The sequence below is a fragment of the Dicentrarchus labrax genome, unplaced genomic scaffold (genome assembly GCF_905237075.1).
Source record: "Dicentrarchus labrax unplaced genomic scaffold, dlabrax2021, whole genome shotgun sequence".
NCBI lineage: Eukaryota > Metazoa > Chordata > Actinopteri > Moronidae > Dicentrarchus > Dicentrarchus labrax.
Genome location: NW_026136706.1, coordinates 18544682 through 18564210, shown reverse-complemented (window position 1 = coordinate 18564210; position 19529 = coordinate 18544682). Strand labels below are relative to the sequence as shown.

The 19529-nt window shown below is 36.9% G+C and overlaps 1 protein-coding gene across 1 annotated transcript; it reads left to right on the top strand.

The window, feature by feature from the left end:
- Positions 1–3406: 3406 nt before the first annotated feature.
- ankrd10b (ankyrin repeat domain 10b) lies at positions 3407–19072 on the top strand. Its single transcript, XM_051403095.1, has 6 exons — positions 3407–3766; positions 4681–4833; positions 5869–5960; positions 15055–15320; positions 16023–16130; positions 18423–19072. Exons 1-6 carry the CDS (start codon positions 3569–3571, stop codon positions 18653–18655), a joined length of 1050 nt encoding a protein of 349 aa, XP_051259055.1. The 5' UTR covers positions 3407–3568; the 3' UTR covers positions 18656–19072.
- The last annotated feature ends 457 nt before the right edge of the window (positions 19073–19529 follow it).

Sequence of the window (19529 nt, the reverse complement as noted above, 5' to 3'; positions counted from 1 at the left end):
AAAGTCTTTCTCATAACAAAAAACAGCTCTGGAGCCCACTTGGTGCATGCTGGGATACACTGCAGCCCACCCAAGGTTGTAAGTTTAAAAAAAATGTCTGGGTGGATGGTTGGCCCTTCGGAGTAACTAAACAGGACAAAGGAATCTGTGTGTGCAGATATATGATGATACTGTGACACTGCGGCTGATAATATGTTATATATTAAGATAATAATGATTATAGTAATAATTATGTCTGCGGGGCTTTCTTCATTCATATAGCCTAGCATATACATCAGAACTAAATTTAAGACTACTACTGGTCTGAACTAAAATGATATTGATTGGTTATTGAACCATAATTGGCTTCTTATGGCTCCGGACGGTAATCACCACTACATCATACGGTGAAGGTGACCATACTGCGGTCAATGTCTCCCTATAGTGTGCAGAAATAATACTTGTTTGTGCTCATTTGGATGCAAAAACATATAAATAACAGTAGTTGCAGTTGTCCATTTTTGGTTGTATATTCCCATCTTGTGGTAAAGAAGAAACATAACACTTTAAATACTACTTCAGTTTTCTCAGTGAGACTTAAGGCAATAGTAAATATTCTTCCTCAGTGTCAGCGGATGAGTCTGACTGAAACTGTAAGTGGATTATGGGCTGCAGATGACTCTGGTTCAACCTTCTGACACTTATTTTAATGCAAGAGAAGAGGGACAAAATCCACAGTCTTGTGTTGTTTAAAAATTAAGCAATTAAATGGGCATCTTCCAAAGTTACAATCTTTTTAGTACCAAATGTTCTTTGTGTTTCCACATTGTGTCCCTGCTGAGCCATGGTGGAGAGATAGTAAAATAAATATTTAACTTTGTACTGAAAATGCTAACTTGGGAAGATATCCACTTGATTTGTCGAACTCAGAAAGCTGAAGCCTCGTGTTAGTTTTTTTTAACTTAAGAATTCATTTTTAAACACATAAAAGGAAATTCATTTGAGAAGAGATCTCTTTGGAGCTAGTGTACATATATGTGTGTGTGTGTGTGTGTGTGTGTGTGTGTGTGTGTGTGTGTGTGTGTGTGTAACAATTAAAGTGACCAACAGTGCTTTCATTGTATGGGCATGTGGAAGCCCTTATTGTGTCAGCGCATTCCAGTATTTCAGTGATGGATATTCCCAAACACAGTTTAACTAAATAAGCACAGACAAGTTGACACAGAACCTGTGAATTTCCTGGTTGGTAAACCAGCTTGTCTGTGCTGCATCTACCAGCTGTTTTATGAAGTTCTTCTGCCCCCTGGTGGCCATATAAACTGTGAATGCATCTTTAAAACTCAGCAGCATGGAGAAAAGCCATTCTCCCCACACTGCTGTTCTTAGGATGCTCCTAAAAGTTGTCAGCAAACATGGGAGGTTGACCCGCAGTGTCTGTAGATAAAAATGGCTTTTGGTTACAAAAAAACAACAATTTGTGTTCAATGTTCAAGTGATTACTGATGAAAACATACAGTTTATATATATACATAATAATGACTAGATAAAGAATAGGACAAATTTACCTGAATAGCAAACTTCACATTATAGGGAAGTTCTTTGTGAACATTGTAACTATAGAAGATGTGCTTGTATGTTACAGGAATACAGGATCAGAGACAACGGACATGATGATAGAAGAAATAAAAAGGTTAGGTTAGTGCTAACAGGAGCAGGATTAAAGAGCATACTAAAGTGGAAGTGGATGAGACAGAGGATGTTTGTTCAGCTTCTTAAGGAGATCCGGACTGATGGGAAAAATCGGACATACCAGACACTGCACCCTCTATGGAGGACCACAAGTGTCATGGAAAAAGTAATAAAGTACCTCATGAATAAATAACTAATTGTACAATTAAAATACTCATTAATACATTTGTTTACTAATTAATTTATTAATCTATAAATAAAAATACTTAATTTATAAAATAAATCATTATTTGATATGGGCAATAAAAAGAGGAATTATAAAAATAATTTACTATTTATTGAGAAATATGTAAATATTTCTCGTTTTACCAGAACAAGAAACAAAGTGTCAGTGAAAAGCCAAATGGAGAGGCTAAATGATGAAGCAAAGAGAAAAATGTAGATGCAAAAAGGAAACTGCCCTCCTAAATGCCTCAAGTATTCCTAATTCAATTTGTGAATCCAGTAATTTTTTTTCATCTTTTTAAACAGTATTTTCAAATTCCATTAATTATTTATGAATTCATTAATGTATTTTTGTGTAATATTTGTGTGCTTCGTTTTAGAATTGATCCGTTTAAAGCACATTTTAAAACCCTTTTTATTGACTTGCTTTTATATGATGTCACCTTTTTACTTTATTCTATTTCTTTTTTATTATTATTATTTTATTTTATTTTGTATGCCTTATATTCTGCTCTTATTTTTTGTATATTTGTATTTATTTATTATATATTTTTTATTTGATCACGTCCACCATCCTCATTCTTCTTATAATACCTATTTTTATTGGCCATTCAAATATAAAATAATTAATTTCTTTGTAATTTTGTCAATATATTTATAGATTCATAAATTATGTCTATTTTATTGTACTTTTAGTTGGTGAATGAATTAATGAATGAATTAAAATTGTATTTTGGTGTCCCGACATTTACATGTGAACTTACAACAATACAAACACTCATGTTAACCAGCCATCTAACAACAAAACACATAAACAATAGCCAAACATAAAATATATATCCCACAAGAGAAATACAACATATGCAACAAAAGCCCCCCTGAGCACAAGACATAATACACAAATCCAAAAAACAAACAAAAACAAAACTAAAAGGCAGCGTTAATACTATCCACGGTCCATTTAATCCACTAGTCATATGTTGTTTTTCTCCTCCTATCCGGTGCTTTAAAAATATATTCAGAAAATGCAAAAACATTATCAAAAACATATTCTATTAAAGCTCCATTATCAATGCTTGTCAAATCTAAATCAAGAACATGAACGTTTTAAACAATATTTGTTGTAAATCATAATATAAAGGACGGTATGAAACCTTATTAAACTCACAATATTCACAGATTGTTTCATCTTCTGTATCCTCCTGTTTCAATATGTAGTGCTAATATACCACAACTGTACAGTTATATATGACTTTAAGGCAAATTACATGGATACATATTATTCACATTTATAATTAAGCTGCCCAATCTCCTCCCACAGACAAATCCCAGTAAACTATATGCTGTTAATTACCCTAATGTTTACTATGTCTGTGACACCTGTGGTCCTCCATAAGCTGCTCCCTCCTGGTTAAACCTGGAGGAAGAACAAAGGTCAGGAATGTGAAATCCAGTCCACAGTTTGCAGCTCACTCGGCGTTTCTCAAGTTTCAGCCCGACGCGTGCTCTGCCCCGTCTGCTTTGTGTTGTCAGGCAGAAAGAAAGACACACCAGCTAGGGTGGCGTGTGTCCTTAAACACAGGCAACCCCCCGACAGCGACCAGGATAACACAATAACTAGCCGTTTTGTTTTCTGTTGTAAAGTAAGTTAGGTATCGTTTATCTTTTTGCCACAATGTCGGTGGGAGTGGAGTCTGGATTCTCGAGTGAGGAGGTCTTAAACAGCCGCTTCCCTCTCCATCGGGCGTGCAGGGATGGAGATGTCGGTGCCTTGTGCTCCCTCCTTCAGTGCACCTCAAACCCGGCTGACCTCGCCGTGGAGGACACCTTCTACGGCTGGACGCCCATACACTGGGGCGCTCATTTTGGAAAGGTTAGCTCGCCGGCCCGGGTGTTTGACGGACCCGGTTTTCTCTTCTTCACGAACAGTTCGTTGAAACTGAGCCCAGAATGAACGCCGACGCTCTCCGACATGAGCCTCGTCTCGGCCATTTCCTGATGTTTGCCTTTAACTGTTAGCTGATGAGACTAACGCAGGAGGCAGACAATGGACCATAAACGTTACAACTGATCATGTTTCTTTAGCTAACGGATTGTTCATAAATTGTACGGTTGTCCATTATATTTTCGGTATGTTTAAGAGCCCATATAAGCTGGGGGTTTTGCTAGCGGGAAGCTTACATTGAGCGGGAACATATTTTAACATTAACTTAATGGCCGTTAGCTAACGGTTGGAGAAGCTGGAACGTTAGGAGATAAATGAACGTTAGTTAACGTTATAACGGTTATGATTTGAACAAACACTTAACGTTAAAATCATTTAAAAGCAAAGTTACATATGAGCGCAAAACTGTAGACAAGGTCAGTAATTCATTTTCAGTTTATTTCTATATAATGTTTGTCTTTTTATATTAATAACGTGTTGTTGATTCAAAGCAACTTCCAAGTCAACGTTCATTGAGTAATTTCTAACGAACTGTTTATTGACCTCTCCCAAACACGCACACAAAAGATTTGTTTTACACTAACTAACTAACTAACCAGACTTTGGGAAGGGCAGGCCTTACAGTTTGCACAGGAATTGGATGCATGCCCACGATAAGAGCTGTACAGACTGGGAGAAAGATTCAGACCACACAATAGTGTTACAATTGTTTTGTCTGCAAGCAGCTTACTATACTACACTTGTCTATACCTGTCCTGCCTATTCCTTGAAAAAATCCCTGAATGAATCACTGCACGTATCTTATAATGTGTCTGACTTGCATTGCCCTCATCTCTTCACAGTTGGAGTGTGTGATGCGTCTGGTTCAGGTGGGCTGTGGTGTGAATGCGGTGACCTCCAGGTTTGCACAGACGCCCACTCACATTGCTGCATTTGGGGGCCACCCTGAGTGTTTGTTATGGCTACTTCAAGCTGGTGCAGATATTAACAGACAGGTACGACATCAGATGCACACTCTACACTTGTACTCCGGGGAGTTAAGTACTTCAGTTTAGCTCTTTGAAATTCACCCAAGCTAACAGGATTTTTTTCTTGTCGACATTTCCTGGAGAGATGCTTGTAAACCTGATCTTTCACAAAGCGTACTGACGATGCTACAGGGGGATTGAGTAGAAATTGGGGATTGTAGAAAATATGTGACTGAACATTTGACAACAAATAACTTTTAACTTTTAAAAGAGAACCTATACAGGCTGCGGTACACATGCGTGAGTAGGAAGAGTAAAGCGGTGTGAGAGGTTGAGCTCAGACTGATCCCATCAAGGAGGATCACTCTAAAATGGGGTCACGACCCTCACAGTGTAGTGTTGCTACTCGCCCCTCCTCCTGACTTTTATCCAGGTTATGTTAATCTATCACATTTTATGATGCTTGCTCTCAGACTGTTATGCGCTTTGCTCGTCTCGTCTTTTCCTCTTTATGTATTGCACTGGGGGTATATTTTGTGCTTCGCTGCACTGCTGAGAGAAATCAGATTAGTAGGTCACGATGACATAACATGTTGTCGTCATCATGAAACACATTTCTAAGAATTTGCTCCGCATGTGTTGAAATAAAAACCTGGGTAAATTTGAGGATTTTTGAATAGAATAGCTCATTATTTGAGCAAAGGCCACATTACACTATGGTTAGAAACAGCCTTCTAGTGTATGTCTTTTTTTATTTTTTATTTTTTAATCTCTCCCCCTCTCTCTTCAACCTGCACTCTTACTAATGTGTAACTGAAATTGTGTGTGGGCGGTAGTGAAGTCTGGGTGAAAAGTGCAGGATATGCCCTGCAGAGATTCACCCTGTTATTGTTCCCAGAGTCTGTTTTTAAACCTGAAACTGTAGAAAGAGGCTTGGGGGGTGGGGGGTTATTTAATTGAAAGCATATGAAACAGACAAATGTTTTCCCTCTGAATATTGTTCTTGTGCACACCACAGTCACGCCTTTCTGTGTGTAACTGCCGTCTTTTGTCATCATTCAGGACTATGTGGGCGAGACGCCCATCCACAAGGCTGCTCGTGCGGGCAGTCTGGAGTGTATCAACGCTCTCTTGATTCGGGGAGCGAAAGCTGAGTAAGTCCTGTGATCAGATCTGTGTCTTCATTTCTTTTCCTCTGTACTATCCAACATCTCAGTTACACCTTTGCAAGGGATCGCCACCAAATGCAAATCAGAGCAGTGATGACATTTTAAATGCTAGATTTAAATGTGGTTTCCTTTCAACAATGTTGAATAAATGAAAGTCAGAGGATCTGCAAATTAATTTTACAGGTCTTAACGTTAGATTAAACAAATATCACTTTGTGAAACATGAAAATATATTCAAAAGTAATTTGGACCATTACATTTTTACTATTACTGTCAGTACAGTACCCTGCCAGATGGAAGCCGCTCTATTAAATGGTCACTTTACACAAAATGACTTTAGGCTGTATGCTATGTATAATGGTAAACAATGCTGGGCATGTTAATATTTAATATAACTTTCAAACAAGACGAAACCAAGTGTAGAAGTAGTCTTTTAAAGATGCATACAATAAAAGACCACATTGTCCTGCTAATGTGTGTTCAATTTTGGTGTTAAAATTGTTCGCCAAAGAATTGTGTGAACGTATAATCTCTTCCTCCTGCGGCTTTTAATCAGTGATTGTGGTGCAGTTTATTAATTGCAGGGAATTTTAACTGAAGAGTTTGATTTTGATTACGGTAGCTTTTGTTGCAGAATACTAAAGTTTACAAGTCAAAACTCATTGTGATTCTTTAACCACTCCAGCTTAAAACAGTTTGACCATGAGGTGCGTTGTTCAGTGTTAATCACGTTGGTGGTGCTCCCTTGAAAATGTGACACATTTGGTTAATCCTTGAAATTGTTGTTTATCATTGCAACAATTTGCATTAAGTTGCCCTCTGTGTGTAATAATATTAGCAAAGACATATTTGGTTCATAGAGAATGATTTACAGAAAACGTTTATTTACATTCAGCAGACACTTTGATATTATCTTTGTCACTTGAGGAAGAGCTGCATCGTAATAATAAAAGTAGATAATTAACTCTGCATGGTGCCTTTTGACATTAACTAACTGCTTTGTTAATCCAACACAAGTATTACACGTACATGAGGACAACTTAATGTAAAGTTTGATAAACTGTTCTTAGCCTAGTAGGCCAAATTGCATGATCTTTGTTAAGTCTAGAGTGTGGTTTTCTTTGTTAACATTTGTTTTGGTTAGTGTCTTACATACACAGCTTGACTAGATGACCAAATGCACATTGCCTCTTTTTCTGAAGCCCTTCTAATGTCAGTATGAAAAGGCCATATTGCTGTTGCATCAAATAAAAAAGGCATAGGTCATACATACTTTGCATACTGCTTACTTAACATTTTTAGGCTCAACAAGGTTTCCTAGCTTTGACAAGACTATTTTGGCTGCTGTTTCTACTGGTCTCATTTATTTTAAAGGATACAAAGAATGCTCTTGTTATTACCAAGGTTAAAGAATATATAAAGATGTATTTTTAGATAATGAAATTATCCCCCCGTTTCAGGAAGTGAATGAATAATGTGCTTAGCCACACCTTATTACTTGGCAGCTGCTTTTGTTTCCATTTATAGAATAAATTCTGTTACTGTTGGTGCACCTGAACATGAACAAAGGCATAAGGGACACGACCCATCTTTCCTGTTTCTTAAATTTAGGTCCAAGACACACAGGGAAATAAAACAATTCCAAGTGACTGTGTCACTTGCCTCAACAGATTATAGTTGTTAATTCAAGTCAGTCAACTCAGTAAACTGGGCACTTTATTTACCTACTGCCAGACTGCTATTCTATCCAGATATGCAAACTTTACTTTTTGACCTGCTTGTTACTCTTATTTCATAAATATTATTTCATAAATCTGTTTTGTTTGGCTTGAGTTACAAATGCATTTAAGTCGGCATTTGGAGCAGAATAATTAATATTCTAGGAAGCTAACATTTAACATTAAAAGCATATTTTAATCAAACATTCATCAGTTTTTCTTTATCAGATTAATTGTTCTACTTGCAGTTTTGTTTTTTGCAACAAGCTGTATGCCTTTTTCTGATACCATTAATGTCCAGAGACCCCAAACAACCAGGGAGTTTGTAGCTGCACAGTTTGTCTATAACTTTTATATGTTTTTATCCTCTCATCAGAGACAATTGTCATTATGTGCTCCTATAAGTTTGAGCTCAGAAAATAATGTCAATGGAAAAAGTTAATCCGATACGTAATGAAATATTGGCTCTATTTATTAGGCACTTGTTAGAATGAGGAGAGAACGATGAAGTTTCATTTTAGTTCTGCCGACTTTGGGCCTCTAGTTACTTCTGGTTTTTATATCATAATCCTAACAACATAATACATTTCATAATCTCTTCCTTTAATTTAATTTTTTATTATTATTATTGGACTACTTGGCCCCAGTGACATCAAATGCAAATACAGAGTAAAATAATTGAAAATCATTATCATTTTCATTTTTATGCAGGGTAGTTGATTGTTATAGCTGAGACACATCAATTGTTATTAGTCAGACCAAGGTGATTTGATTTATACTCTTGGTTGAACCTTTTATTTTCTATGGCATATGAACCCCTGGTTGATTTGGCTATTTTAACAAATTAAATCCAATGCGTTCATGCAGACGTGTTTTTTAATAAATGCTTAATTTCTTGTAATGTGCATTTGGTTATCAGCTGATGAATAATGTTTATGATGAAAATGATATGTGATTTCTTTCCCCCTTGCAGATCACAGATATTTCATTTAGTTTAGTTTATTATCAAGTTATTTTTATTTTTTTTAATAATCCAGAAATGTAGTGGGGCACAACTGGGAGGGAAACTGAGGCACACTTGGTGGGAATGAGGCTCATGACAAAATAACTAAGTTCAAAATTAAGTCATTAATAATAGAAATATAGGATATGGCTGAGAATAAAATCACCTAAATCCTAAGAAAAATAATCCTATTACGTGCATATGAAATAAAGAGTCTAAAAAGATACATACATACTTACATACATACATACATAACAAACCTAATTGAATAGATACTTTTTATATGCAAAAACAATCATTTTTAATTACAGTTGATATGCTAGAAAAATAGGGTGTTATGTATATTGTATAGAGTGACACAGGAAAAACATAGTGTTGGATATAATTTTATGAAAAATTTGTTGTGTATAATTTGCTATATTTATATAGTCATCACAAACGGCAGTTTAATTACTATCCTGTTTTTAGTGGTAGCATAAGTTCAAGACAAATTCTGAAAATTTGGTATTTAAACAAGTATGAACTGGGCTGTAAAATTACAGCTCAACCCATTTTTGACTTGCAGTAATGTTATTTCAGCAAATCCACTATATACATTATAAATTACACTTGTGTAAATAATTTCCTGTAAATAACCCAGTACAGTTGCCATCACAATTTGAAGTGAACTTAAACTTTATTTAAGCTTTATGAATATGAAATAAACACCAGATCTCTGATGTGTGGTTTCATGTCTGAAGACAGCTTTAAGCTCCTTGGGTTCACACATCTAAGAAGTACGTCTGCACTGCCATCCACAACAAAACTGAGACGACAATGATTACCCTAAAGGGAAATCTGCTACATTGAAGCGAAAGCTACAAAGGAACTAAGGCTCCTAAGTCTTTGCTTGTAATGTGTGTGAATACCAGGCAAAAAGCATTTTGGCAAACACTGCCACTGGCTCAGTGACATACACACATAAATACACTTTAATGGAGTCTGTTTTGTCCAGTATTTCAATAGATAAACTCCAGTTCCCAGTTGTAGTTCCAGATCTATCAAGTGGAGTTTAATCATTTATTCTGTATTGAAACTTCAGAGCCATCCATAAGAAACATGAATATTGATAGTCATGTTTTCAAATCAAAATCAGTACCTCCAAATGTTAGGAAAAAAAACTTGAAATATAACCTTCAACAGTGGTGTTAGAATATTTTTGGCTTCACACAAACAGGATTTGCTGCATCACACTAATTATATGGATATTAAACAGTTTTTTTTCTTGCTGGGAACCCCCTTTGCCAACAATTCTGAGTCCCTTTCAAAAGATTCTTGAATAAAGGGCTCTCGTTTTCTGATCAAACTCTTTGCGTCACCTCAAAGGGTTTTTCTGTTTTGCTTGAAAGACGGCGTCTGGCCAGCTGGCCAATGTCCTCATGAGAGGAAATGATTAGTCAGTAGTCTGTATTCATTCAGTAGATGGTCTAACTGTATGCACTTTGCAGCTGTGACTACTCTTCTTTGCACTGGCATTGTCAGCCTTTTTGCTTGTTGGAGAAGAAAAGAAGAGACGTAGGTAAGCAGTGAAGAGAAACCACAGTAAATAGATCCATCTCTGATTCATTAGGCAGAACTGCAGTTCAGAGAGCTCTTCCACCATCTGCCCCCACCACTTATTCAACACACTCAGTTCGCTGAATGGCTGCCAAAAAAGAGCTTACTGTGTTCGGACAACAGCTACAAGCCCCAGATGATCAATGATCGCCCAACAGCACCTGATTGCTGACAGTGGCTTTGAGTCAGGGGCCTGATTCCACTCATCTGTTTTAAAATATTTGGATGCATTTCAGAGTCCAAAATATGAACTAAAGCTTTCACCCTCAGAGGCTTTTATACATTTTCATGAAATGTCGGCTATGCAGAAATGTACACGAGGTCAACTGGAGCTTGAGTTTTTACTCCATCTGTGGTATCATGGTTGGATACATATTGTTTCCTATGGCCCAACCACTTCCTTCATACTGATATCCCTATTTCATTTTTACATATTTACACATAGGAATATTTCCTTGCATGCGCTTGCACTGCAGAGCCCTGGTTCCAAACGAAGGGATAAATCTATTTGAATGACAGAAGAGGGAAGTGTGATGCTTATATTTTTGTCACATTTCAAAGTGAGAAGAACTTTCCGGTGGGAAATCAGACGGTAAAACTGGAACTTTTTGTCTTACCCAGCCTTAATGAAGAAACTGGTTTAATTTGCCCACTTCCTCTTATTGCCTCACCATTTAATCCTAATATGAATTCATAAATAAAATGTAACAACATTAGACTTTACATACCTTAATTAAAGGAAATTTCCCCTATATAAAACATTCAAAATATAATTAAAATCCATTCCACTCAATGTGGCAAAAAGGTACTTCACTTAACCATGTGCAATTTAAATACAAATCTCTCGTATAAAGTCGTAAAACAAAAAAATTCCAACGTAATTGAGATGTGTTAAAACAATCTTTGACATTAAAAACATTTTCAAATTTCTATTGCCCTAAAACAAAATTTTTTTAGTAGCAAAAGTATCATTAAAATAAGATTTTTATTATTTGTCATGAGCCTCAAAGTGTTAAAGAGGTCCATTAGTAAGCTAGCAGCAGGTAGGAAAGTGTTTGGAGGCTGTCGGTGATGAGAGTAGTGCAGAGACAGAGGCTTAGAGCAGCTGAGCATCTGAGTGAGATGGGTTAGATTTGCATAGCATCATGTACTGAACTGTGTAATGCTAACAATCATCCTGTTGCAATGGTTATTCACTGTCATTTCACTGTTCCAAATATTTTACCTGATACACAGAAATGTTTTCCTTTGTATGTCACAGTATTAACCCTATACAATATCATAGTCTGTTTTGACATCTAATCTTTGTCACCTTTTCTTTTATGAAAGTGACAATAAGTTACAAAAAAAAGTTTTCTATACTGTTAACAGAAACGGAACCGTACGTCTTAATGTTTTGCAGCCATTGAATTGGAAATGACTTGGTTTTTTCAAGTAATCCTAGAAAGGGGGAGAATAGACACTGCTGAGTCTGCCCCGTTCCCTGGGATAGCCGCACTGTTGTGGCATTGAGTGTTCTCACTATCGCTTCCTATCTACACACTGGCAAACTGTTGAGGTATTTCTTGCGGTGATTGGTTTTAATGCTAGGTTTTTATAAATCAAAACTAAAGTTTTAGACCTGCATGCTTTGCTTATTATCCATGATTGTTCCTGTATCTAGTCTTTTGTTTTTATTTTATGATTTATTTTTGATTATGTGAACTAACCTAGGAGCCCTTTATATGGACAGGTTTAATCACGTGAGTCCCATGTCAACATGTAGCATGATAATAGGCTGCCACTGGAAGGTTAGACGATAGTTAGAGAAGATACATATTGTGTGCTTAGGACGGAAAAGCAAAGCATACCAGGCATTTAAAAAGAATTAACGCTTCCTTTTTTAAAAAATTTCTTTATCAAACTTGGGTCAACTAGTGCATTCCATGTTTTTTTGATCAGTGCTTAATGTAGATGTCAGGTCTCACTAAAGGAATACTGTTTATGTGATATTGTAAAGGGATTATTGGTTATGCAGTTATGACTAATAACATTGAAGAAATTATGTTGGAAGTTAAGGTACAGCATAGAATAAAGCTCAATGAGAGAGTTGGGGATTTAGTGAAGAATTTTAGTGAGAGTAAAGAGAAAGTTGCACCAGTGCGTTTATCAGAGAGAGAAAAAAAGGACACTTTGTCCTGTTTCAGATAGTCTAGTTTGTCTTTTTGTACCTCCAAAAATGTTTCATAACATCTGCTGTTGTAACACTTCAGCACTCCTTGCTTGTTTTGGCCAAACCATAAAACAAGGCCCAAAATCTGTGGGAGTTTCTAAGACTGCTTTGTCAATAAAATGATATCTTTTACTCCCTAAACTGACTTTTTACAGTCACTCTCAGTATGAATTTATTTAGAGAGAGTTGGGGAGATGGGAAGGTTGGGTGGGATTTAATCTGAGGTCAGCACACATGGCTCCAGAGGCTGCAGAATTAACCACTGGACTTCCTCTGGACAAGTACAAGTACCAGAAGTGCTTTGTGTAGCATTTAACATTAAAAGAATTGTGTAGTTGAAAGTATCTGATTATTGTTTGAAGGATAAAATAATAGTGACTTCCTTAAATTTGATTTGACATACATTAATGTTTGTATTCATTGGTGCCTCTGTAGTCCATACAGATATGCTCAGAAAAGCCATTTCTGTTTAATTAGAACTGTTTGGTTTTGAGTACTAAATTGTTGAATTGACTGAGGTTAAAAACAGCAGCTATTGACATTTAAATAGTAGAATTTCTATTCATTAGTGAGACCGATCTATCTACCTTACCACAAAATTGTTCTTGATATAAATGTAAGCTCTTGGAATTATTCTTTGGAAGCGTTAATTTTGAAGGGGACGGGATGTGCAACAAGTTATTGTGTGATTTTAATTTGTTTTTTCAATCTTAAATTCTTTATAAAATGTATTTCATGTGCACTAGCTGTTGAAATGTTTCTTTTTTGCACAACTGTTTAGATAAAAATGCAGAGAAAGAACAATGTCTAAACTAAAATGAATGACCAAACAGAAACTGTGTACTTTAAAATTCTGCCTCAGTGTGTGAAAGTCAATGTCACTTGGTTTTAACTTAACAGTAACTAGTTAAATAAAACAGAATAGAACAAAACATAGTGTTCAATTATACAGTTCCTACAGCAGACAGCAAGTATGCCATATCTTTCACTATAAATGGACATTACCGATTCTCTGGTGCATTTATGTGTATGAAAAGGTGCCTACGGATGGTAAGTCTAAATTTTTTGTCACATTTTTAATAGTAAATTTAAAGTTGGATGTTGGCCAGAGTTATAATTCTTTGACAAAGACATGGTTGTTTGTGCAGAGAACTCAGTCTGCAGTGTGATGACATTTAGACACAGAACAAGTGCAGTATTGTTTTGTAATTGGTCCATGGAGAGAAATTCTCATCATTAAGCTAAAAGGCCCCTATTGGTCAGAGGTAGACATTTATTCCTGCATGTTAATGACTGTTTATATCCAGCTATTTATTTACTAAATACAGACAAGAGTTTATTCTTAATTTACGTAGTAGTATTTAATTGCATTGATAAGATTAGTTATCTGTCAGGATTTTATTTTCCAGTGAAATTGCTTCCACACTCAAGTGCAAGTGCGAAGATTAAAAACCTGTGCCACAGCTCTGTTTGCTCATTCATTATTGCATACAGAAAATCACGTTACTCCTGCTGCAACTGGATATGATTAAGACAACTGTACAAAGTGTGCAAATACTCTGTTTGGAGTTATGAAAGGTTGCACAAATGCATCTTCTAGTAGTAAAGGTGTTTCTTATTTTTCATTCTCTTCATTCTCTTGTGCATCTTTCTTGAAACAAGATAAAGACTAGGTCTTCTTTATAGCTTCACCTTCTCAAGAGAAGATGTCTGGATTCCTGATGGTTGAAGGTTGCAGTTTGTCCTTGTTTTCATTCTCCTTCATAACCATAGAGTTCACTCTGAAGATACAACTTTGTCACATCCTGGCCTCCTTTGGATGATGCACTTATGGATCTCGTACTTGTCTCTGAAGAGTTCAACAATCTGCTATCTACTGTTTTCCATTTAAGCCTTCCACTTCACACACCCACCCAGTACAGTGTGCATTCATGTGGACACGTGCACCACTCCAGGTTTTCTTTTTGCAGCTGAAACTTGCAACATGGCTACGTCATTGGCTGGAATTTGGATGCAGCATTGCAGAAATCCTTGAGCAGTATCACCGGTGGAAGATGAAGGCAGCCTTTCAACTTTTTTACAAAGTCCTCCTTGATGTCACATTTGTTCTGCAGATGAGACAAAGTTCTTTACATCACCTACATAAATTATCTCTTGGATTCAGTGGATCATTTGATATATCTGAATCATCATTTTAAAAAAACAAAAAAAAACTGGTGCATACCTTCAATTGTCTTAATCATGTCCTTTTGCAGCAGACATGTTTCCTTAATTATTTGGAAACTCTGAAGATTTAAGTTCTATGGAAGATGCCAATGATCCAAAAGGATCAGTCGTCATCTCTCATGAGGATGACGAAGAGGATGTGAGAGAGTAGAGCAGCACAGGCTATTTCTATACATCTGTGTGTCTGTCTGTGTGTGTGAATACTTGCTTAATGAGTCTGTATGTGTGCGCGCGCTTGGGCGTGTCTTGTTTTGTTTGTTTTTTTATTTGTGTAAATCAAACGTACAGTGAGTGTCTCTAACACTCCTCCTTCCCGTTGTGCAGTATGAGGAATGCCAGTGGGCTGACTGCTGCTGACCTGGCCCACGCCCAGGGATTCCAGGAGTGTGCTGAGATTCTCTCCAATGCCCAGAACTTCCAGCAAAACATGGCTCAGTCCCATAATGGGGCTTTTCTGAATGGCATGACCCAGAATGGGGCCCCCGCTCACCCCACTATCCAGGGTCGCAGCTTCTCGAACGGCGTGCCCAACAGAAAGAGGTCGTTTGATGGCATGGAAGCAAATCCAGTGAAAAAGGCTAGACCTAACGGTAGGTGATCAAATCTAGTTTTAGTTACTTTTAAATTTACATTTTTTCCAGGTTTCTTTGAAAGTAAACATAGCATCAGTATGCTCCAGCTTGAACATCTATTGGTAGGGATATAACAATATATTGTGAGACGGTTAAAGTGCAGTATAAATTTGTCCAGGTTCCAACCGGTGAATGAATCACGAAACCGTTTTTAAGTGAGCGCTGTTTACTTTAACTTTAGCTTGTTTAGGGTCGCTAGCTGTAGGCGCAAACAAATGACAGCTACAGGTGAAGACATTGTGGATACACCATCATGTTCGGCTGTTTTCTTTTATAGTTGACGGGTTTTATTTTCAAATACAAATACACAGAATTGTTGAGCACTGACCGGACGTGTGTGTGTGTGTGTGTGTGAGTGAGATTAAAGAACGTAAGTGGGTTCAGCACTATGGTTATGGATGATAAAAACTTTCCCTGAATGGGATTTTCGGAGCTTTGACTGTAAATCATTTTTTAAAATAACTCAGTAGGGGAGATTCTTAATTTAGCCACAGGAAACAAATGTGAAAATGTATTTTCACAATACTCTGGTGTAATGTTAATTTCTTAAAATGCCTTTGACATAGATGCAGAATTAGCAGGAGATTCAACTTGAGCTTTATATCATAGCGTAGTGTCAAGTTCTTTTTTTTTTCTTTTGTGCGCATCTCTTTCTCTTAGGTCTGGGCATGCCACCAGAATTGCTGAATGGGAATGGGCCACTGGGTGGTGCTGGCGAGGCCCAGATGGAAAGCATGAACATGGAGTTGGCAGCGACCGTAACCTCAGGTGGGCCAGGACCCTTTGCATTTGGGCTGAATGGGTTTGCACCACCACAAGGGCCGGGGCTCATGGATCAGTGTGAGGACCAGGGGGCACGGGACAGGTCGAGCCCTGCAACTAAAGAGCTGGAGGTCATCACTGTGGCGTCAATGCAGACCCCTTGTCGTTGCACCAACTCTTATGCCTACTTATAGAGGGCTTGTGTGTGTAGTGGCACACACTAATGTTACAATTTGTGCAGTATATCTTTTTGGTATCGTCAGGCTATGTTTTTTTGCATAATACATGCATAAAGGAATACATCTGTTTTGATTTGGTGGTGAGCCACATTTGAAAGATGAGTAGCAGTGTGTGTGTGTGCTGTATTTTCTTTTCCATGTACCTTATTATACTTGGATGGATAAAATTATTCAGATTTCTTTGTTATACAGTTCTATTTAATGCATCCGTCCAGTTATACAGATACAGATCATTGTGTAGTCCTTCATTTTTTATGTTTTATAGGAAGGAGTTTTGTTTTGCACAATAATACAGCGACATCCTAGATGACACAAAATGATTGGCATTCCCCTGACATGGTGCAGTCACCAGTGCAAATGTAGGTCATATTGGCTGAATGTTCACGTTTCAATCTTAATGTCTTAATTATTGCTTGTCAAATTATGCATTGTTGCATAATTGGATTATGGGCAACTCTGTTGATCACCTGAAGATGTTAAGTGTTGGCCTTGTGCTGGGAACGTTGGTGAATTTCAGTATGGAATGGCTAAAGTTGTTAATTGCTCATCCCAAACAGGTTAGAAAAAGTTTCTTTCTAATTCTATTAAGAGATATGGATAAAATAAGTGCGATTAGTATACACATGAAATGTAATATTTAAATGGTGATTGGATGGTTTTCTTTGGGCATATGTTTCCTCCCCAGTTGAGTTTAATGAGTTAAATCAAAAATTCTTTAATTTTAAATAATGCTTGATTGATGATGACACTTCTAAATCTTTTAATACACACTGAGGAAATGTCTCCTGAGGTTAAATGCTACCACATATTAGCTGACGCTGTTTTGTATTCAAGAATAACTTTATGCCAAAGCATATCCCAACATGAATGTAGCTCGTAAAGTATAAATAACTCACTGTGCAGCTTTTTTGTAGTTTGTAGATGTCATGTACTAAGACATAGTGGTCCATGGGCTTGAAATTTGGTTATTCCTCAGCTTTTTTTTCCTTTTGCGTTCATTTTTGCTGTGTGCTTATTTGATTCTTAAATATGGTGAATGTTTATTGTTCCTGTTAGCAAAGTTTTTAGGCAAGTAGCAGGGCTTGCACATATGTATGTTATATAATAATACCCAGTCTGATTTTTTTTACATTTGGTAATTGGCCATTTTGCAATCAGTAGTTATGAATAAACAGTAGTGCTCAAGACAGTTTGCATGGATTTGCAAAAAGCCTTATTTCTTGAGCTTTATTTAATAGCTGAACAATTACTCAATGTATGTTATTTTAAACTTTTATAGATACTGGTAAGGGAAATTAATTCATTTTTTCTGTATTTTGTAGTACTATTTCATGTTGCAGGTGGTGTCTGCTTATTTTATTTTCCACGCCAGAAGGTTTGAGTGTATCAGTTTCAAACTTCCAATGCTTAGTAATGAGCAGGTTTAGCTTTGTATCTGATTGTGTGAAATCATTAAATGTTGATAAATTTTATAAATGTGATTGTGGTGGACTTTTGTTTTCTTGATGTATTCTCATGCATCTCTTAAGTCCTGCCCTTATAAGCATTTTTACTGGCTTGTGAAAAAAAGTGTAATAATTTTCATAATAAAGCAAAGTAAGGGTTACAAACCTAATTTCACTCGGCTAAACTTCTCTAAATCACATCTGCTCGTTATGTTGGGTTTGGGATTATGGCATGCCAACACGTCAGGAAGATTTAAAATTTCTTGACTTGACGCAATAGCCTAAATACCACTGTGGAAACAGAACTAGGTCACTGTGTCATACAGCACTAACTGTATGTCAAAGCAGCCGCAGATCAGGATGTGACCTATTTAAAACAAGGTCTCAGGTCTAACTTGTGGGATTACACAAGGCTCTAGAATATATTTTGCAATGTATTGATCAACTTTTTGAGTAATGATTGCTGAAATGCAGCCATATAATGGCTTTTAAACTTCTTCTCTAGCCCCATTTACAATAGTTGTGCAAAACAAAATCTCTTATGTTTATGGAAGCAGGAATGTGGTCACAAATGAATTATGTGTATGCCCTTTGACTATTCGTCTCATTTCCAGTGGCAGGTGAAAGACACTGTGAGAATTTTTTCTCAAGTGTTCACGATCAACCACAGCTTCCATTTGGGTGTGACCCAGCGGCAGGAATCCTCCATGGCCAGCTCGTCTACAGTGACTCACCTGAGAGCAACAGCACTGCAGGCAGCCAAGTGGAGCACCAGAAGTCTGTGAAAGCAGAGCAGTTGTATGACCATGCCTTCTTCAGCACCATGCTTCTTTATCATGGATCCTAAAGTACTAAAGTTCTAGTTGACAAACCGTCCTTTTTTGTCTGAATCTCTTATAAGCCTAACATGCATTAATTTGCCTTAAAGCCATTGAGTGGTTATTCATTGAAATTATAATTTCTTGTTGGAAAGGGCGAGCCCATTGATGTGTATGGGTTGACATTTGTAACTGTTAAAGTTGATAAAGAAGTGGATTTTTGTTTGATGTTAAAGAGAAAAGTGTTTGTTATTGTTCAAGTTTGATTAAGCTGTAAATAGCTGTTACGATATACACTAAAGTTTGCATCTGTATTGCAACACTGCCAATACTTAAATTTTGTTTCTGTCTCAACTAGAGGTGGGGCGATCCCTCCCTGTTCATAAAAAACAATGCAAGTACATCTGATGTTACTCAATAATTAAAAAGTTTTGCAAAAGTTTAAAGTTCTGTCATTCTTGAAACATTTTATTGGGTGCTTCACATGTATGGGTAACCTGTGAAATAAACCCTTATCCTGGCAGAGATGCCGTGTTAGTCAATAAGACATTATCTACATGTTGGTTGCAAATGTGGTATTCAAGATATTTTCAAATTACTAGTGCTATTTTTTGTTGGAACTAATGTGCATTTAAGGTTTTATCCACAATACTAATCTAAAGAGAGCAGACTACCCCCCCCAGCCTCACATGTAGGGGCACACCTATGGTGGTGTACCCTGCCAACAGTCACCTGCCACAGGGAGCGACCTTCATCATAGCTGTGCTGCACAAACACCGCGTCATTGTGACCACGCCCCGTAACGGCAGACGATCTCAATGAGAGCGGGGGAGAAAAACAAATGCTGTTAAATAAAACAACGTAGTAGATACGTGTAATTTGGCATATAGAATGAAGTAATTA